This window comes from Polypterus senegalus, chromosome 1, assembly GCF_016835505.1.
Source record: "Polypterus senegalus isolate Bchr_013 chromosome 1, ASM1683550v1, whole genome shotgun sequence".
NCBI classification, from domain to species: Eukaryota; Metazoa; Chordata; class Cladistia; order Polypteriformes; family Polypteridae; genus Polypterus; species Polypterus senegalus.
Window position 1 is genome coordinate 218,829,755 of NC_053154.1, and position 23,141 is coordinate 218,852,895.

General features: G+C 36.6%; 1 protein-coding gene across 1 annotated transcript in view; it reads left to right on the forward strand.

Annotated features, from left to right (window-relative positions):
- LOC120541916 (histone-lysine N-methyltransferase SETMAR-like) overlaps positions 1–22,940 on the forward strand; it is a 139,023-nt gene extending 116,083 nt beyond the window's left edge. The window contains exon 3 of the mRNA XM_039773933.1: positions 22,730–22,940. Coding sequence (XP_039629867.1) covers positions 22,730–22,940 — 211 coding nt within the window. The remainder of the gene's footprint in view (positions 1–22,729) is intronic.
- Positions 22,941–23,141: the final 201 nt, after the last annotated feature.

Here is a 23,141-nt window from a genome sequence, read left to right on the forward strand (position 1 = left end):
TTTTTTTGCTTATTTATTTATTTAATTTTGTCTGTATTATTCTACCAAATGCAATAAGAAATACAGCTTGAATTTAAAACTGTCACTTTCTTTTGTCAAAGCTGAGAAAGTGGGCTCTGACGAGTGCTGTGTTTTAAGTGAAGACTCATCAGTACACCAGACTTCAGCCATCAAATGCCACATTTGCAGCGGACACTTCAGATGCAGGCGTCCAATGATGAATTCAGATTTTATAGAATTAAAGTTCTTCTTAGAAATGTTTCTTGCATTAGTAGTCGACATGCACTGTCACAGCTTTGAGATTGTGCATTATGAGCCAGAGGATTCTCAAGTCAAGCAAACCATATATGTATACTCTGTGGGTGAGCCACAGATCAAAAAACAGTGCTAGCTAGAACCCACCCTTCACAGCTCTGAAAGTGACAGTTTTAAGTGCAAGCCATATTTCATGCTACTTTGCAAGGAATATTACAAATCTAAATAAACGAATAGATAAATAATTAGTAAAAACAATACTTTTATTTATTTGCTTATGTATTTATTTATTAAATTTTGTCCTAAATATTTCTCCATTCACAGTTGCTTTATTTAATCCTGGACGTTTATTTGAAGAATTGTGTCAATTTGGCCTTACATTGCAAAACAATGTTACTTTAAAGTAGTTCTGCTTCGTGCAGAACGTTGTTAATGATGCTGTTGAAATCATTCTAACAACTAAATTGATAGTGAGGCTAGATAATGGTATTGCTTGGCTGCAACGGAATTATAGTTTATTAACAAAAATGGAACTTTCCCAGCTGTGACTGAATAAGAGGTGTTAACCATTAGAGATGAAAATGTTTTTGCTGTGTAAAGGGGGTGTTTTTATAATAATAATACCTTATTACATACCTTGAGTTAGTTCAGTAAACATGTTACTGCTTTGATTTTAGAAGCTTTTTTATACTTTTTAAAATGCTGTTTAATAATTTTCTTTACTATCAATTAGAATGCAATGACTTTGATCAATAACTAGAAGAAAATCTTAAAATCAATGTTTGTGAAAATGGAATGGGGAAGAATATTTTCAGTCTGTAGTGTGTGAGTTCTTAGCAGTAGTAGTATTATCATATGTACAGAATAGAGTAAAATTCATACTTGCCTGTCAGACCAATATGTAACATGTCACCACTCTCTGATTTCACACAAAACGAAAGTATTACAATACATAATGCCAATAGTAATAGGATAATGACTTTTCAAGCTAACTTCAACTTATTCTGAGTATACTTTATTAATAGGTGATGGTATTGTAGGAGAACACCATAAAGGAAGTAGTGCTTGCCAAATTAAGTTAGAGTATGATTGGTAAAGCCTAAGAATTATGGTGTTTAGGATAAGTGTCACTGTACACATTATTTCTTTCCTCTGTTTAACTTTTGGAAAGGTAACATCTGTGGACGCTAGGGTTTGCTGTTGCCCCGTTGAACCCACCAGACAGACGTCCAAGACACATTTGTAAAAGCACAAGACGATTTTAATAATAATATTCTTCAAATACAGTACACCAAGCACCGCACACTCCACAATTCTTCCAGTAATTAATAAACAATAATAATAACAACAATAATTTTCCACTCCCAGCAGCTCCGTCATACACCCTCCCAACTCCGGCTCTGTCTGCTGGGGTTTCCCAAAGTCCTTTTAAAGTCCATGACCCAGAAGCATTCCATCTCCGGGTCAAACGCCTTCTTCAGGTGCCCTGGAAGTACTGTGGGTTTCCGTCCTCGTGACTTATACATACTTTCGGGTTAATGTCATGATACTGGCCCCCATGGCACCCAATAGGGCTGAAGAACCGGACTCCATGTCCCATGCTGCCCTAAGGGAATCCGGGGAACCATTTCCATCCAGGGGAGCTGCCATCTAGTGTCCTGAGGGATGTAGTGCCCTAAAAAGGGTCTTTCATCAAGTTGAGGGATGACCCTGCCAGACTGAAACGCTGTCCATCACACATCCTACAACTATTAATACTGTACCTAATCCTGTGATCACTCTGCATTGGAAAAGCATAATAATGTAAATGTTTTACACTATAATTCTGTCCCTTACGTTAAAAAAAAGCCCAAAACTTTAAAAAGAGACCTAGTCCTTAAACTCCATTTAATCCTAGTGCCTACATGTTAAACAAACGGGAAAGTGTTGAAATCTCTTGCCCAAGACACCAAAGTAATAATTCTTTTACTGTAACTATTTTACTAAGTTAAACATGCAATCCAAAAAACAACTATTGAAATTCCAAATGACCCAAAATGTAAAGAAATAGAGGCAGACCAAAATTAAAAAAAATGCATATATGCAAAAATCAAGAAAGAAAACCTCAGATAAGGACCAATTCAAAAAAAAAAAAAAGATTTACAAACAAAAATGGTCAAGGGACAAACAAACTTATAAGAAACAGAGGATCAAACAGCGTGAGTGTGCTACTTATACAGAAGCAACAATGGTGTCAGAGAGAACTATATCAGAAGATGCCGCTGAGAGTCAGAATTCATGCAGGGCCTGTAATCATGAAGACTATTATTAAATAAATAAAGTTCAGGATGTGTAGCCAGAATTGTTTTCAAAGATCAGAGTGTTAAGTTATAAGACTAAAAGGTACATAAATCCATAGCAAAGAAGCACAAGGCATAAATTGTAATCAAAGTGCAGGAAAATTGTTGTAACCAGTAATTTCAAAAGCATGTCCATCCATTCTTGGATTGACAGGAATGTGTGGCATTGATTCTGAAAACCATTGTGTAATTGACATTACAATACCATATTTCTGGAAACTGCCTTACAGCAACAGAATGTTGCATCTTAGTAACCTGTCTCCATGATAGTGGCATTCATAAAGAAAACAAGGTGGCACAATGGGAGAACATAAATTATTTGTAACAATGTTAAAAACACAAGAACACAAAAACAAAATTAAGGTAACCAATAGAATTCTTGACCTAAGAAATCCTGAAAACCATACTCCAATAATTTATTTGTGGCCAAGGAACTGCTGGGAAAAAAATTTTGGCAATCAGCACTAAAACATATACTTAATCCCTCACAACAGTCGCAGTGTTAGAAGGTCCCATTCACTAGGGCTTAACATTCAGAAAACAAGGAAATGTAACAAGTCAAACTAATAAAAACAGAAGACAAAAACTACAAAATGACAAATAAATAAGAAAAAAATGTCTTGTCACACTGTAAATTTTGTGAGGGATTATAAGATGGAAGATTAGTCTTGTTAACAGGTGTAAACAGATATAAAGGTGTCCTTTTAAGAATGAATTTTCTGCCCCCTTAAAACATATACTGTGAAGGTTCTCCACTAAATTTGGTAGTTGTGTGGATGTAGGGAGCTGGCAAGACTGAAGTTGTAAGAAGTTGGCACAACGTGAGGAAGCTGCGTTGGTATTACGATTGAGTGTCCAAAGGACATATGAATTACAAATTTAAAAAAAGCAAAATTGACAAAAACAAGGTACCAAGGTTTACCTAAAAAGGTAACCCACAGCAAACAATCCTAAATGAAATCCAATACTCAAGAACCAAATTCAGAAAACAGAAAACATTTTGCACAATTATGCACTTTTCCAATGTCAATGAACCAGTGAAGGACATACTGTCCAGTCTACAAATATATACAGTAGGTTCAGGGTAGTCCTTCAGTAGTGATGCCAGGGTGGCACTGCCTCTTGGGGTCCCACCCACAAAATATATTGAAAACAGAAGAATACACAACACATTGTAATTAATAAATTAACGGAACAGTACTAACAAAAATATACAAACGCAATAAATACCTGAAAAATGTTTTAAAAAAATAAAGATGTAGAAAAGGAAAATAAATATAAGCCAAGGAGCATGGCTAAAACATAACAGTCAAAGATCTGAGCAAATGTTTTTTACCAATGAATGATGCTCATCAGAAACCATTTTCTTAATCAATCTACAGAACTGACACCTATTGGTTGGATTAAAATATAAACTTTTACATCAGAATTGTTATTATCAAACCATTCTCATCCTTCATCCTGAATTCAACATCTATCTGGTTCATGTCTGGAACGTAAATAATCTAAATCACATTGGTTTTCTTTTAGTGATTGTATTATTGGTGTACTGTGTTAAGTATTTGGTGGGATAGTAGAGATGTCACTATGGTGTATCTCTATAAGAAAATATGGTTGTTTTTTGTTTATTGTTCATTAATACACTTTTATTGACTGAAGCATTTTGGAAGAGTCTGATTTCCATTTGGACATAAAATGTGAATGGTAGCTTGGAGCTTGGTGTTGGCTTTTTGATACTGATGAAATAAATACAGTAAATCATAGCCTCTTCCTGGTGGGCACATGAATTTTGATCTAATAGACATATAGCACCTTAGAAGATGACAGCACTACATATATAAACAGTCTTGTACAGAAACACATTCAATAATAGGAATCAAAAATAACTGATAAAACACAACAGAGTAAACAAAAAGATGAAAAAGAAGCCAAAGCAGGGGTAAATGTTCCCTGTGATCTTCCATGATAGATTTAGGTGATGTGGAATCAAGACTTTAAAGTGCAGTTTTTAAATTCAATTAAGAAGTTTACTGCAGATTCTTCATTTATCCACTTTAAACTAATTTAAATAAGGGTCTTAGGGAGACAGAGTTTATTATGGCAACATTATGTACAAGGCTGGAAGCCATCTTGGAGGGCCAACAGTAAGTTATAGATTTGGAAACAAATGCTGAGATCACAGATGCCTTAGAAAACATCTGGAGGAAAAAAAAATCAAATCCAAAATAAAAAAGCAAAACAGAAAGAGTCCAAACAATAAAGTCTCCTTGAATGAGAACTTTCGCTTCAACGTCTTTAAAAAATAATGCAGAAGTAATGTGAGGGATCCAATGCTAATATACCAGAAGCTGTGGCCACAATCTTTTATGGATGACATATAATAACAAAACTCATTTCATAACTTTTACGTCACATGACTGGCAACACACATATCTGCCATAAACAGTATAGCTCTAGCCATGATGAAGAGCACAAAATACTGATGCCTGCCAAAACCCTTCAAAATGCTGATGAATAATAATTATTATTTCCATGAAACATATTAAAATTACAAAAGATTTTCATTTCAAGCTAGAATATTCCAAAATGATAATATCACAACACACATAACTTTTTTGTTTTGCCTAAGCATTGTAGATAGGTATTGTCCTGAAAAAGGTAGTAAAATCTAATCCAGTTATTGTCAGCTCTGAGAATACAGTGCTGCATTACCTTAAACTAACTCCTTTAAAATCAATCACTGATGTTAATGGAATGTTTGGTTTACTCAAACCGCACTCTTGCCTCGGCACTCACTCTGCACATGAGAAATTTCTATTACTGTATCATCTCATTCTGTGTTAAATTTAGAAAGATGCCTTTTCTTTAACCAAAAGCCACTCAGCAATGATGTGCAACTGAATAGTTAATTATTAGGTAACAACCTATTTACCCACCTCTAACTGGTGCATGCCTGCTGGTACTCTTCTTTGTCAAAAAACTTTGCGTTAATCCTTTTCACTTTTTCTCATTGTATTTTATTCATGAATGCAAACTGATTGATTTGCCATGTCTGAAACAATTGATTTTAATCTCCTTCTGTTTAATTGGATGAAACTTTTTAATTTGCCCAGTTTGATGCCTGGTTTACAGGCAATAAGATCTAATTTTTAGGAATATTTTGTTTTTCTTCAATATGCCAAATAATTACCAGCACCATCTGCATGTGTCTTTACTGGAGAAATGAGCTAATGCCAGTCCTTACCGATGAAATCTTTAAGAGATATGGTAGCCCTGCTGGTTCCTGTGATAACCTTTTTTGTATATTTCATGCTATCAACTTTCCTTTGGGATTTAAGGTGCTAAGGCGATCACAGCTGTTGATTGCTCACAGCTGTTTACTGGAACCTCTGAGCTCTGCTAATTGTTTTTATGTACATTTTATATTATGTTCCTAAATGTTTAGTGTGGATCACCTCCTGTAGTTGCATTTCCTCTTGACTCATACTGCATTACTGTCAGCAGTTACCTGTGCTGCCCCATCTCATGTTCCCTGATGTGCTACTCTGCTGTTTTTTATTCATGCTTTGCTATTTCGCAGCTAAGTGTTGGTTTTCCACTATGTAGAAATACTCTTGTAATAAACTTAAATAAATAAAACACTTTGTCCAGAGCAAATGTTCAGATTGGTACGTTCTAAAAGACATTATTATTGTGTGGGTATTCAAAGTATATACACTGTAGATTATGACATTGCCATTGTGAAGCTGTAACTGGGAAGTTTAGCAGCAGCTGCATTTGTGCTGGAATGCACTGTCTTCCACGGGGTTTTGGTAATAAGTGTCCATGTAACAAATCTGCACTGTACTGAAATAACCTCTGGATGTGGATCTACACACAATGAACTCTTAGCTGCTAACGTCACTTTGCTTAACACTTGGTCTATCAATGGCAAAGCACTAGTATTGTCTGAATTCATTACTGTCATGTATTGAAATGAAAGTATGCATATTTTATATTTTATTGTTTTGTTTAGTTTAAGTTCTTATTTGTCATGTTTCATGTCTTCATTTTATTTTCATTGGTTTCATATGTTATTATGTATTGGTATACTGTTTGTTTTAATGAAAGTATGTTCCATATTCTTTGTGGATGAAACCCAAAAGCTACATGTCCATCCTTATTGTGGAACTGCCTACAATGTTTTTGTGTGAACATTTTTTTTTCAGCAATTGCTTTAATGATTTAAATGTAACATTATCAAAACTAATTGCTAGCAAAGAAATTCCTTTTTACATACTGTTTGTTCTGTTACAATATTTCCAGACACATTCAGCATTGTTTTAAACCAGGGGTGCCCAGACTTTTTCGGCTTGCGAGCTACTTTTAAAATGACCTGGTTAAAATGATCTACCTAAAAATGCTATATATATATATATATATATATATACTGAGTATGCTTTATGCATAAAATGTATGTTGTTGTACCTTGCATTACTGTATAACCTTTATGGCACAATAACATTTCAATACATTTACGGTCACTACAGTATTTGGGTTTAATAATCGTCCTGTGGTAAATGGCTGACTATTATAAATAAGTAGAGCCGAATAATGCAGTCAAGGAGCTTTTGAATTCAGCCGAGTGAAAAATGACAGCTATCCGATTAACTGTGATTTTAGTTCCCTCTCCTTTCTCTTTCTCAGATCACTTTTTGGAAGGACGTCAGTTTCGTAGTTTTTATGAACAGTTCGAAAGTGCCTTTCCACATTTTCCTTCTTTGGAATAGCAAAGATAGATTGACAGATGAGACAAACGCACTTCGATTGTGACATTGTGAGAAAAAATTCCTCTTCTAATTCCACATAAAGCTCATACCCTCCCCAAACATTTTTTTTTTTAAATCCCTTCTTTAGTTGATATAAATTGGAAGGCTAACTAGATCACAGCCGGAGTTTTGCAGTAGCTCGCGTGTTTGATCGTGCAGGATGACCAGTGTGTTAGAAGAAAAGAGATCTCAGACTGGCCGCCCTGTATATCAATCAAGTGGCAAATTTAACGTTTAAAAAAATTTTTTTGAATGCAACACGATCTAACTGCACTACCTTTACGATCTACCAGTCAATCGCGATCGACGCATTGGGCACCCCTGTTTTAAACCATTTAATCACTCACAATATTTTTTCTCATACATTCCACCTTCTAAAACAGGGGTCGCCAAATCCGGCTACAGGATTTCATTCTAACCCTTTTTTTAATGAGTGCCCTGTTTGTGCTGCTAATTAACTTATTCATTTTAACTGAATTGCTTTTTAAAGATTTGTTCCCCTAAATTGATTCATTTCTTTCCTTAAATGGCACCCAAACAAAAATGAATTGTGAAATGAGGGAGACAACAGAAGACCAACTGAGTCAGGACCTCAAACTCCAACCAGTTCACTCCAACCAGCTGCTTAATGAGGCGCTGAGTCTTGTCATTAATTAAACCCATTCTTTAATTTTGTGGCTTGTTGCTGCTCTCGTGGTGAATTAGCAGACATTTTTAAAATTGTTGATTTTCTCTTTCTAAGAGCTCTGTTAAAATGTTTTGTGAACCTGAGCAGATTTATTTTCAGATATTGTATGATGGACACCAGTTGTTTAGGCTCATTTCGTATCTCATTATTGTTTGGCTGCTAATTAAGGAAAAAGAAACAATTAAGGGGTCTGAGTCTTCAAGAGCAAGTCAATTAAAATTAGTTCAAAAGAAGTAAATTAGTAGCAAAAACAGGTCACTCGTTAAGAAAAGGGTTAGAATGAAAACCTGTGGCCATGGTGGTCCTCCAGGACCAGAGTTGGCGACCCCTGTTCTGAAACAACTGAAATGTCATTTTTACATTTTAGCAGCTTTTTCACTTTTCTTTCTTTTCAAATGTTCTCTCAGTAGCTTCTTCTTTTTCATGTGTGCAACTTCACTGCATGCTAAGATCTGTTTATTTTAAGAGCCTAGGTCAATTACCCCTTTTACAGTGTTTTGATAATGCCTTCTAGATCATCATACTTTATGCTTTACCATCAGCTGAATTCTGCTCTTGTCTTGGGCACTTCACTGAGTGTAAAATAAGTCTTTTCTTTAACTGCTCATTTTACTAACCTCCTTTGTTTCAAATTAATATCCATTCATACAGGCTTTCCATGCAGTGCCCAAATTAAACTTTACATTTCTAAATTTTCCTGATTTGCACAAATTCTTAAATTACTTTTTACTATTTTTTACAATTTAATTAATGTTATTTCCTTAACATTCCCTAAAGACAGTTGGCAAGTCCAATTTGGACAGCCTACATAACAGAGTTCAGTGACACGGCTGTGACTTTTTAAAAATCAGATTTTTTTATCCAAGCTTGTTTTTGCCAGTTATATCATCTTATTATTTTTATTTCTGTGCTTTTTTTTCTCCATGTTTTACTCAGTCTCAGTGCACAACTGTTTGTCTCTTTTTTGCAGTAAAGAGAATATAAATAAAATTGAAACGTCTCAGAAAAAAGTGGAATACAGCATTCTGAAATTCCATGCACTTCTCAAAAGTGGAATATCTTTATTATCTTTACTATTGGGGCCCTTTAACTTAAACTCAAAGAGAGATCTAGAATACTCACTTTCACTTGTGATCTAAGTTTAATGTCACATAACTAGACAATAGTGCCTACTAGCCAGCGAGTTAATGGGTTTGGTAACAGCAATTACTTCAGAAAAGCACCCCTGCCACGAGTCTTTTTAGTGAATTCCCAAAAGTGATCTTCTTACAAAGGCGCTGACGCACAGTCCCAGGAGAAATGTGCTCATGAATATTAGACACAAGCAGCAGACAGGGAGGGGTAAGTCCCCCTTGATGGCAACTCACAATCCACCACACTTATGGCCAATTATATGGTCTAGATGGTACATGGTTGAGGAGTCATTCTGCAGTATTCATACCTCACAGGCAATTTCCAGTGCATACCAGCGGCTCCACGAGAGAGTGTAAGCTCTTTTTTAGGTGGATCTCACATAGTTTCCTTATTTCTCATATTTATTTGTTTTTTTTTTGCAATATTTAATTCTGTAATCTGTAAAAGCACATTTTTTTAAATAACAGCAACAGTTCCTGGAATATCCACACAATCAGCTCAATATGCATGTGAAATATGAAATGTTTAGACATCCTGGCTTTCAAAGCACCAAAATTGCTTTTGAAAATATTTAATAAATAAAAAGCAGTCTTTCATCATTATAAATTCATTTTAAACTTAATTGTCCTTTATTTACAACTGCTTATGAAACTGTGAATTAGGAGACCCAAGCACTAAAGAGTTCTAAATCACTTCCAGTAAGGTCCAATAGAGAAGGGTATCATTGGCAAACCCCAGATAGTAATAAGGGCAAGTATAGAATCTTTATAAAATGTAAGATTTATTCTTTACAGAAAAATATTCCAATCACAGTGAAGCTCTGTACAGCAGAAAGGCTAAATGGAATTGCCAGTAACACGAAGGCAATCCAAATCAAACAAGTCCCAAAACAGATTCCAAAAGCAAAGTCAAAAAACAGGAAAAAGTAGAAAAATCAGAGATCCAATAATTCACAAAAATCACAATGAACACAAATACACTTACCAACTTCCTAGTGTATTCACACTGAATGCCAGGACTATAAAAGACCCTCTAGAATTATCAGGTGGAGGACCGTTCTTAGTGCTGATTGGCAGGTTGCCCTGCCCCTTGAGGGACCACCCACAAAACACATGGAAGATAACAAAGGCAGCCTATAAACATCCATCCATCAATTATCCAATCCGCTATATCCTAACTACAGGGTCACGGGGGTCTGCTGGAGCCAATCCCAGCCAACAAAGTGCACAAGGCAGGAAACAAACCCCAGGTAGGGTGCCAGCCCACCGCAGGCCTATAAACATAGACATATCAAAAATTAAAGAATAGTGCACATAAAATAAATTAAGAATAAAAATGAACATAAAATAAAAAACATGAATTAGAACCCCCACATGACACCCCCAAAAGCTTTCTTTGATGAAACATTGTAGACTGAAACAGATGCTTCTTTTAATCAGTTAGATTAATTTACAAATAATGTCTACAAAGCATTTCAAACATAACAATCAGCATGCAGAAAAATGGTATAGTTCAGAAACACACCTCTGTATTAAATATTATGCAATATTCCAAAATATTAAAACAAGATGGCATGAACATCTCTTGAAGGAGCAAAGCGAGTGCAGAAAGCAAAGATACTCAGCAGATGATGTTTTTCTGATTCAAACTCTGATTTTGTTGAGAGTGATCAGGAGATTGAGCAGGAAAGTGAGGTACCGGAATCAGCTGATTGGGCCCCAGCCAAAGCTGCCTCAGTTGATCGGCTGCCAGCTGAGCCCACCTACAGCAAGGTTTGCCTGGGAAAAAAACCCCCAACATCGATCCGTGATAGCCCACCTGGCTACTGAATTTCACAAGACGGCATGGCTTGTTATTGGGCACTACGGATTACTAGCTCCTGGACGACTTCAGGCTGTTCTTTACTGAGGCTGGCTTTCAGATACAGTCAGGCGAGACAAACAGCAATATAGAGAAATTTTTTGAATCGCGGGCTTCACTTGCACAGCATTCTTATTTTTCAAAGTGAAAACCCACAACAAAAGACGAGATAAAGAGCTTTGTGGCATTATAAATAGAGATGGGACTGGACTGGTGATATACCTTCAGGGAGCACTGATCCAAATGTGCCTTGTCCCCTGGTGGCTTTGAACAGGTTAGGCCACATGACAGGTATGTACTCCTGCAAAGTTTTATTAATTTCTTGGAAAACCAAAAGCAAAACCCAAGGGGTGAGCCATGTATAAAATTCAGCCCCTGCTTGACATTGTTGAACCAACATATAAACAATTTTATCAGCCTGGCTGTGATTTGTCTGTGTATGAATCAATAATCAAATATAAACCCACAAAGTATGGTATAAAGGATTTTATACTGGCAGAAGCAAACATTGTAATGACATACACAGGAAAGTACTCCTTACGTAGAGAGAACTGTCCCTTAGCAAGTCAGGTTGTACTGGAACAAATACAGGACTATGAACATTTGTGTCATGTTATATACATGGACAATTTCTATACATCAATAGAATTATTCATGGAATTACAGGTCAGGAAAATTGAGCATGTGGCACAGTGAAGGTGAACAGGAGATACATGACTTCACAACTGAAGCCAGCTGAAAATGAAAAGAGGCGACAATCCTGTTTTCATGTGGGCAGAAAACCTGGTAGCAGTAGCATGGCATAATGTCAAACGGGTGACTTGTCTCTCTGGAGTACACACCAACAATACATGTGAGAAAGTAATTAATCAAAAGGGAAACCCAGAAGGTAGAAAGCTGGACACGCCAGTTGCAGTGAAGGAGTATAACTGTAAAATGGCCAGAATTGATTGACTGGATCAGATGCTGGGTTTGTATGCTTATGGCCATAAGTCCACCAAGTGGTACCACACTGTGTACCATTGCATGCGTGAGGTTGCACTGAAGAATGGCTATATGTTGTTCAAGCAGTCAAACAGTGACAGCATCATGAGATCATCACTACAGAAGATCTCCAAAAGACAGTGGTCAACAGCTTGCTGGCAGAGTATGTTGCATTGCCTCTTGCAGAGTGAAGAAGGCCATCACAAAGAGCAGTGCCAGACAGGCTGACTGTGTGCCATTTTCCTGCATACATGGAGAAAAAGTACAAGCCTGACTGCTTTGTGTTCAGCAATAGACATTTGAAAAGGAAGCACAAATACGACCATTGCATATTGTAAGCATTGCGCTGTAGCAATGCATGCAATTGGCTGCTTTGCTGTGTAACATGTATATGATCCATCCATCCATTCATTATCCAACCGCTATATCCTAACTACAGGGTCACGGGAGTCTGCTGGAGTCAATCCCAGCCAACACAGGGTGTAAGGCAGGAAACAAACCCTGGGCAGGGCACTAGCCCGCCACAGGGCCATGTATGCGATATATATGTGAAATCACATAGTATGTAGACTCATACAACATGCAAGACAGTGATATTTGTCAAAAATATATATATTTTTTTTGATTGATGTGTTAAACTATTGCTTTGTGTTCTTTCTTTAAAAACGCGAGTTTTTGAAAAAATATTCAGTCCAGGGAGAAAAGGAACAATAAAAAAGAAAAATCAGCCCTAAAAGACTTAACAATAGTTTAACAAAAAATATATATTTTGCATGTTTTGAGCGTATTACTGGATAAAAGACATGTGGACTATGGAACATGAGTAATGTGAGATTTTTTTCACTCTTTCCATCAATGTTGGTTGCTGTTGACTTCTATGGCATCATAAAAGTTTTACTCTCTATCTTCCATGAAAACATAAGATTATAGGGAGTATGTAACTTACTTTAAAAAAATCATTTTTGGGAGCAGCATTCTTTTAAGCACTCATGGTCTATGCCCATTCTTTGGTAATATTTGGACACAATTAAAAAAGTAAACTGTTCAGAAAAGTCAAATAAATAGAAGAAAACTACAATAAATAAAATAACAAGATTACTGTATACTATACCCTACAACAAAAACATAAATCTTTCTAAAGTACTTTATACCACACATTTCACAGTGTGCTTAAATCAGAAAGACAGGAATCTAAACAAATCTAAATTCAAATCATATTATGTAATATCATCTTCTGTTAAGTTCTGCTCCATACTTGTAATATTTTTATTTTTATACTGTAGTGAGGATTTGTTCTGTTCTGTGTATTGTGCTGTATTGTTATTGACCCCCTTCTTTTTGACAACCACTGCACGCCCAGCCTACCTGTAACGGGGTCTCTCTTTGATCTGCCTTTCCCAAGGTTCCTTCCATTTTTCCCTACAAGAGTTTTTTTTTTTTTTATTGGGAGTTTTTCCTTGTCTTCCTAGAGAATCAAAGCTGGGGGGACTTTCAAAATGCAGGACCTGTTAAAGCCCATTGCAGCACATCTTGTGTAATTATGGGCTATACAAAAATAAATTGTATTGTATTGTATTGAATGGCTGATTTTGAAATTGGATAGAAAAAAAAACTTACAGCCTGAGGTTTAACTCAGGTAACTCATTTTATATTTTTGTATTTTTTAAAATACTAAAGTAGTGAAAAGTCAAGCAAAATGACACCTTTTATTGGTTAACTAAAAAGATTACAATATGCAAGCTTTTGAGGCAACTCAGGCCCCTTCTTCAGGCAAGACTGGAGTTCCCTGTGTTTATATACACACTAGGACAAGAAACAGCATTGGGGCCTGAGTTGCCTCATAATTAAAGGTGTTATTTTGCTTGACTTTTCACTACATTCATAATGGCTAACACGGTAAAGAAAATAATAGAGAAAATAATTTTGCTCAATGTTCTATTATATATACAGTAGCAAATACTTGGTTGCTTTTAACAATACCTGTCCTTTGTGAGGCAATACAAAGCAAAGGTCTTGGTTTATTTTTCAAATGTCAAGACACTTGTCAAATATCAGCCTGTTTATTGACCTTATTAGACCCTTCTTTACTAAGAAATGTCATTGGCCCTACTCTTCATGCTAAAGGATATTGCTCTATCCAACGAGCATTTCTGAGGAAAGCATTGCCTGATTTGTCTTTTTTTTTTATATTTAATGTGGGCCACACAAATGACATACTGCTAACAAGTTTTTTTTTTCAAAAATTTAACAAATGCACTGGTACATGTAAGCAGTTATTTAACATAATATCAGGCAGTCAGTCGTCTTCCAACCTGCTATATCCTAACACAGGGTCATGAGGGTCTGCTGGAGCCAGTCCCAGCCAGCATAGGGTACAAGGCAGGAACAAAGCCTGGGCAGGGCACTAGCCCACCGCGGGGCACTCACACACCAAGCACACACTAGGGACACAGTGCACCTAACTTTGGACTGTGGGAGGAAACTGGAGCACCCAGAGGAAAGCCACGCAGACACGGGGAGAACATGCAAACTCCATGCAGGGAGGACCTGGGAAGCGAACCCGGGTCGCCTTACTGCAAAGGCAGCAGCGCTAACACTGCACCACAGTGCCACCCACATAAGAATATACTTTCTGAGAAGGTTGGCATCCTTCAACATCTGCAGTAAGATGCTGCAGATGTTCTACCAGACGGTTGTGGCGAGTGCCCTCTTTACGCGGTGGTGTGCTGGGGTGGCAGCATAAAGATGAAAGACGCCTCACGCCTGGACAAACTTGTTAAGAAGGCAGGCTCTATTGTAGGATTAAAGTTGGACAGTTTAACATCTGTGGCAGAGCGACGGGCACTAAGCAAACTCCTGTCAATCATGAAGAATCCACTGCATCCACTTAACAGTGTCATCTCCAGGCAGAGGAGTAGCTTCAGTGACAGACTTTTGTCACTGTCCTGCTCCACTGACAGACTGAGGAGATCGTTCCTCCCCCACACTATGCGACTCTTCAATTTCACCCGGGGGAGTAAATGCGAACATTAATTTTATTTTAATTCTTTTCATTTTTATTACTATTTAATTTAATATTGTTTCTTTGTATCAGTATACTGCTGCTGGATTATGTGATTATGTGAATTTCCCCTTGGGATTAATAAAGTATCTATCTATCTATCTATCTATCTATCTATCTATCTATCTAATATCATATATTTAGAAATACAGATTCAATTGTCACTAGTGTTGATCAACAAAATTCACCCATGCATTTTTTCACAAAGAACATCTTGTATTTTCTCAAGACTTTGTTCAACAAGTATTTTCCTGCAAATTCAACATACAGCTGTCTTAGGCAAACATTTTTTTCCAGCACCATATAATGCTTCCTGAAGCCAGAATAATATCACACAGCTATAGCAAGCGTGCATGGACATTTCATACACGTCTACTGTTAGATTGTCTCCAAGCTGCTTCCCTCATGTGTGATGTCACAACCAAACAGACTTATAGTTGTTTAATTTGAGAAGTGCATTAGCTAAACATAATGAGTACTTCCACCGGAAATATATCACTGAGTCGCTTCATGCGCCTGGAACTTCATCAGGTTGCAGGAACCCGAAGAGAGAAATCGGTAAGAAGGCTACAAAGCCAGAACAGGTAATTGAATTGAGGAAAAAAAGTAAAGAGAAAAAGCACTAGGAAAAAGTAGATGTTAAATATTCATTAAAGACATCAACTTATCTGTATTGGCCAAAGGAACTGAACTGTGATTCGGCAGCACTAGCAAATGTTTTATATAATGTGACAGATTAGGGCTGCATCGCTCCCTTCAACCCCTGTCCAAGACTCCAGACCCCAGATAAGAGTCCAACTGATGACTTTATTTAAATGCCACAGTGCACAATGCACCCTCTCCTCCACTATACTCATATAAATCACAATACTAAACAATAAATCAATCCTCCGACTCCCAGACGCGTTGCCACCCTTCCACATAGCTCAGCTCCCCGTCTGGGAGCTCCCACAGTCCTTTTATATACCCTGACCCGGAAGTGCTCCCAATCCCCAGTCCATGTGATTCTTTATCACTTCCAGGTCAGGTACAAGTCCTTCTTCTCACCCCGGAAGAACGTCACTCCTGTCGTCGCTCTTCCTGTGACGCACTTCCGGGTTATAGGGCACAAATGATTCTTCGGCCATCCCTGCTGCTCCCTCATGCGGCCCCTGTGGTATCCAGCAGGGTCGTGTATAAAAACTACATAGTCCATGACTCCCTGCTGGTCTTCGGGGCACCTCCATACTGCAGGGAGGGCTCCATCTGGCGGCCTGGGGGTATTGGCCGGGATGACAAGCCGGGCAAAGACCACAATAAGAAAATATACCTTAGTTTATGGACTGGTGGCACATCTTTTTACAACCACTCCCAGAAAATCTGCCATACCAAGATCATGCATTAGCTAGTGGAGAAAACCACACCTGTCTTGGTCACTGTTCTCCAAAACTCAGTTTAAAATGCAATAGATATCCCTACACAGGAAAACTTATCAGATATTAAACCAACATGTACATTACCATAGACATAACTACAAACAAAAAAATTTCAAGTGAGATGTTCCTGAATCAATGCCAGCCAGGCAGGCAGGGTAAACCCGAGAAAGCTGTTTATTGTGGCTGCGACTTCATCAGGTTGAAATGCAATGTTGCTGAATCACACTCAGACAGGCAGGGTAACTCCAAGAAAATTGCTTCACGCACCTTGAACTTCACCCAGTTGCAGGTACCCGAAGAGAGAACTCAGCATGTAGGCTAGAAAGCAAAAACAGGTAATTGAATTCAGGTAATAAAAAAGGAAAGAGGAAAGACGCTAGAAAGAAGTAGGTGTTAAATAGTCATTAAAGACATCACCTCATTTGCATTGGCCAAACGAATTGAACTGTGATTGGCCAGTGCTGGCAATGTTTTACATATCAATCTCTACCTTAATTTATGGGGGTGGGGAGAGAAAAGCAAAGAGGGAAGACACTAGAATGAAGCAGGTGTTAAATATTCACTAAAGACAGTTGCTTTGGCCAAAGGAACTGGACTGTGAATGATCAGTGCTGGCAATGTTTTACATATCAATCTCTTGCTTAGTTTATGAGGTGGTGGGACAACTGTTTTTAATAACCACTCTCATAAAGTGTGCAATACTGGGATCATGCATCAGCTGGTGGAGCAATGCCCACTTGTCTTGGCTACAGTTCCCAAACATCAGTTTAAAATGCAGTAGATATCCCCACACGGGGAAACCTATCAGACATTAAACCAACAGAAACATGACACCAGACATGATTGCAACTAAGAAAAACATGAGATGCAATGTGTTGCATTTCCCCTCATCTAAAAATGGACAAAAATAAATTGCTTTATTTAAACTTTTTAACATTTTCTTAGTAAAACACTATTTTCTACTGTTTACATTCAGGCATTACTTTCTCATAAGAAGGTGTAAGGTCACAATTATGAACATTGTCTTTCAGTATCTTAGTCTGGATGATAGATAACAACGTAGCAATATATTTTGGCTATGTAAGGTGGAAAGTACAATAATATGCCATTATATAGAATGGAATCTTGTTGATCAGTTCTTTCAGTAGCGTGGGCGGTGGCATTGTGCCAATTTCCAAAAGGAGGTTAGTGGAATCCATGATGATGACAGGACTACTGATTGGCCGTGTTTGGAGAAACAAACTGGGATCCTCAGTTTGGTAAGAGATACACAACAGAGATGTGACAAATGTAAGGCATATGAAGTTAAAATTCAGCTTATTTGACAGTGGAACTCATCATTGGGATATGCAGCAGTGCCTCATGTGCTGGTCCAAGCTTTTTTTTGCTGGCTAATTGAGTAAGGAAGCATTGAACAGAAGTCCTTCAACAAAGCCATGGATTGTTCCTCTGAGAGACAAACACTGATTATGCCATATGCATTTTAGTTGCTTTTAGATTAGAAAAAAACAGCTACTACCATTCAGGTTTAGACTGCAAAAGGTACTCTGCCTTTTGTTAAAAAAAAACTATAACTTAAGCCCTTGCATTCACCTTAGTAGTGTACATACTGTTATTTAGGTAAGCAAATATTTGTCTACAAACCATAAATGAATTCCTCAAAATCTAACAGAAAGTGGTTTAGTCTTAGCTTTCTTTCCACCAACAAAATACTTTATTTTAATTTAAAGTTTGTTAAACTTACATTGTAGTGTTAGCTCTTCACCAGTGACTTGTGGACCAGAAACTTAATATTAGTTTAGTTGAAACCCTAAATGCACATTATTCTTGTCTTTATCTAAAGTCAGTGGTGGCTTCAGTGCCTTATTCCATTATCCATAAAAGAGGGTACTTTGATGAAAGCTTTCCCATTGGGTTTTGATATGGTGAAAGAACGTCTTATTGCCTCCTTTTAGTATTTGCCACATTACTTATTATTTGAGTATTAAAAATGAGGAAAATTTTTGATACAATGGACAAGAATGGACAAGAATGCAGAAAAATGTGGTATGCACTGATTAGAAGCATGTAAATGCTCTGGTTTACTATGTACTTCTCTATGCTCATGCTCTTGTATTCATGCAGGGAAACGGCAGGTATATACATTTAGAGGAACTGTTTTACTCAGTGGCTGAGCTACTTTGAAAATAGACAAAAAACAACTTTTTTTAAAGCCTTATTTATCATTTAATTTATCCGAATGAGCTAGCATCACTTATCAAGTGGTTGTAAAAATTAATAACTCATATGCTTGTGGTCTCTCAAACAGGGATATTCTTCAAAAAGCTTTATAGCCTTTTCTTCTTCTTTGAATGAGCTTGAGCTAATAAAGGGTCTCCTTGATTTAAACTGAAGATCCAAGAGATGAGCCACTTTATCCTGATTTGGTCTAGGTTTCTTCCATATCTCTTGAAGGACTTTGAAGTGCCTAGCTTGCACTTTGAGGAAGTCATTGCCTAGCACACGGTAAACACCAACAATATTCACAATCAAAAAGATTACCAACTTCCTTCTAAAGGTGATTCACACAAAGACGGATACATCTTTTCAGCTTACTTGTGCCATCATCACTATCAGCATTGGCTTCACATATTATAGTTCATGCACTTGAATCACCATCATACTCAGTGTTTTCATTAGTTGCTTTAAACTCTAGGAGATGTCTTTTTGGACAAGTGATTTCTGGTAATGGGCTCTCCACTTCCCTGATGACATTCTGCAATCATTTGATTAGTTGATGGAAGACTGTTTCCTGTGGTGTAAAGTGAACATTAGAACTGATTACCATGTGAAAACACTTATAGACTTTAGAAAACATCTAGTACTAGATATCAAAGATGTGTATATTCACAATTTGTAACTGAATCTACATGGGATTTACATTACATGTTGGCTTCCTTCGGGTGCTCCGGTTTCCTCCCACAGTCCAAAGACATGCAGGTTAGGTGAATTAATGATCCTAAATTGACCCTAATATGTATTTGGAGTGTGTGTGTGAGGGTATCTTGCGATGGACTGGCACCCTGTCCTGGGTTTTTTCCTGCCTTGTGCCCTGTGCTAGCTGGGATAAGCTCTAGAAAACCCCATCAACCCTGTTCGGGACTAAGCAGGTTAAAAAATGACTGACTGACTTATCTGATTATCTATTACAAGCAATTTATTTGTACATATGAAAAGTTTCAAACATAGCCATGGCTGTTTAGTGCTACCCTTATCTATCAGCATTGGATAATAATCAATCACTCTTTTTGGCCATAACAATCAGATCTTCATGAGTGGAATACCTTGTATTTCCCCTCTCCAGCATTTCATTAGCTCAAAGAATTAAAATCATGATCATCATGGTGTTTCTTATTAAACAGCACCAGAGCTCTTTGGACATACTATACTTGTTAGTCCTACCACAACTCTGAAGGTCAAAATAACACATGCAGATTTGCTCCAGATCTGTATCAGTATAAAGAACATAATTAAGACTGCTTATTTTCTCAGGAGTATTTTGTGGTGTAGATGTCCAGGGCTGGCTTATCTCTTTTTTTGCAGGTTTCACAGCAACTTCTGAAGCTGACGGAAGCTCCTACATTAAAAAAAAAATTCTGACTATCAAATCCAAGAATCATTTTGATATGGTTCTTTATAGCTATGTTTAAAAATCTAAACATTATATAATTTTCAGCCACCTACAATATACATATCTGAACGTGTGATTTTGGTCTAAAGAAATGTTGATTAAATATTTTTTTTGCCAAACCCAAGGGAAAGATGAGCTTTTACATAACAAACTAATTATTTTTGGATTTTATAATTTAATAAAAATGTGCAATTTTTGCAATGTACATTTCAGCATAATAGATAATGTTGTAGAGGACTCAACCTAAAGCAAATTGAGATGTAATTTTTCACAGAATAAAGCATGCTTTAACATGATTCATGTCACCACAATGTCCCTGCAGGAGCAGAAATGACTAAATTGTTAGGACAATAGGCAATCCTTGTACATTTCTTCAAAGCTGCAATTAAACTATGAATTTATATATTGAATTATCATTGACTGTAAGGCTGACCAAAATTTTGATTAATTAATTTGCAAAAATAAATTACCTCTGGATGAACTGAATACCAAATGGACTTTAATTTCAGAAAGTTCTCTGGCCCTGGGAGAAGGTCCCACAAATCTTTACGCATTAAAGAGCATAAAACCAGCAATCATCAGCAATATTTGCAGCTATAATCTGAGGGAGAAATGTGTTTACCATAAACATGATTCTAAAATATGTAACACTGCATTGCACTGCTAGTTTATTACTGCAAATTCTAATAAAAATAGTGTAATTGATAAAGAATATTTTAATCAAAACTGAATTTATAATGAGCTTATAATTGCACATCATATGTAATATTAAAAAGATACTAATTTGATTTGCCTACCTTTAAAAATTGAGTTGTTTTGTGTAAATCTCTTCTTTTTACCAGGACAAAACAATCTGGAGGGTACACAATGATAAAAGTTACTAAAAACTAATTCAAAATGTTAACATTAACAAAACACCCTAATAGTCACCTAATGTTGCAAGCACATTACTATCAAACAATTGCCGCTATTCTTCGCAGCTTTACTAGAAGGACCCCATTATCTACTTAGGTTTTAAACAATAAAACTGTGCAAATACCAAAACAAAACATCAACTTTTAATCTCAGCTTATATTGTATATCTTTGTTCTAAAATTAACTACCACGATATAGCAAGATTATTCTCAAAAATTAAAAATTACAACACACAAAAATTATGCTTCAATAATTTTATTAGCTAAATGTATAGCAACAGCTTTGATTTGCCAAAATATCTCATACACAGTTTAGTGTGGTGACCTGCAAAGAGTTTACCATCAAGAATAAAAATATTACTTGGATATAAAGATATTTGGATGGAACAATACGGAGATTAGTAATGTGCTTTAGCATAACTAAATCTTTATTACTCTTCAAACATCATGAAATGTCACATGTTTATAATTCACTAGATCTGACTCATCTTTGATCATTATTATGTGAGAAATCTATGCCACACAATTCAAAGAAAAATGCTAATTTGTAAACATTCAAATAATATAGTTACTGTATATATCGTTATAATGGCTAGTTGTACTTTTAAGTTCACAAGCGATTTCTGCTGTTTTTTTGCTTTAGTGCTATACCAGTTAAGACAATGTGCCAGGTTGGAGACATACATTGTTGCACACATGCGCATGGGAGGCAGCTAAAGGGCCTGAATGAAAGTAGTTCTACACTGACTCATTTTCTCACTGTCTTGTAGACTGTTCATGGGAAATTCTGCCTGGCCCTGATGACGTCACTTCTGATTCCGGCCACTCTGATGAAGTCACTTCTGGTCCCGAACCTATGGAAGAGTACAGTTACAGTTCAGGCCCTTCTGATGACATCACATCTGGATCTGAGCCTATGGAGGAAGATCCTTCTGGTTCCGGCCCCTTTGACATCATATCCTGTATGGGCCTTTAAAACCACCATCTTACCACCAGTTCTGGAATTGGACTCTGTGCAATCTATTTTTCTAAAAATCCAATTGCAGGCAGGGTGAATGTCACAACATATATTTTATTGTTAAAATGTACTTTTTTATTATTTACAAACCTGTTATTTGTTAATTATCTTCTTATTACTTTCATTCGCTTCTTCGACAGTGAAGGTGAGCCCAAATTCTGCATATGTGATTTAGCAGTTCCTGTGTGCTACTGAAATTGCGGAAAACAGTTTTTCAACAAGGACAGCTACTCTAGACAATTTGCTCTGAAACTAAACATAAAACAGAAAATTTATTTTTTAATACAGTTAATACATATACATATTCAAGAGGGCTTATATTTTTTATATTAATACTTCATATAATAATCATATATTAATATGAATATTGTTCTCTACGGATTTACTCTATTAGGTGCCAAATTAGAAAGCATGTGAAATTATATAAATATTGTCGATGTACCAATATTCTATACCTAGTAATATTTAATAATGGGCTGGCACTGTGTTACATGCCTTGAATTTGAGTTGTTGACACCAGTGCAATACAATGCAACTCTTTCTTCTAGCATCTAAAACACAAACATACACTATTTTTGCACAGTGGTCATCTGCCAGGACACTTAACTCTAGGATACAGAGATCAAGCAGGGCTCAGAGAAGAAGATTATGGTGCCCTGATCTTTTTTGGCTGTGTTAACAGAACCTTAGATGATGAGCAGATTATACAATGTGAGCAGGATGCACTAGAAAGACAGGATACTGTACAAGAAAACTTTCATGTACGTGCTGAAATTCCAGCTGGCAGCACTTGACATCAAGGCAAGGTGCCATCTGAGCAGATGGAGAATCTGGAAAACATGGTATTTTACAGTATATTTATTTCATATAGTGGGGCTAACAAAATAGTTATTTTTAGAAATGGCTGAGGCAGAACTGAATTTCTAATGTCATTATTGTTGCTACTGTATTCTGAGGAGATATACAAATAAGAATTTAATCAAATTATGTACATT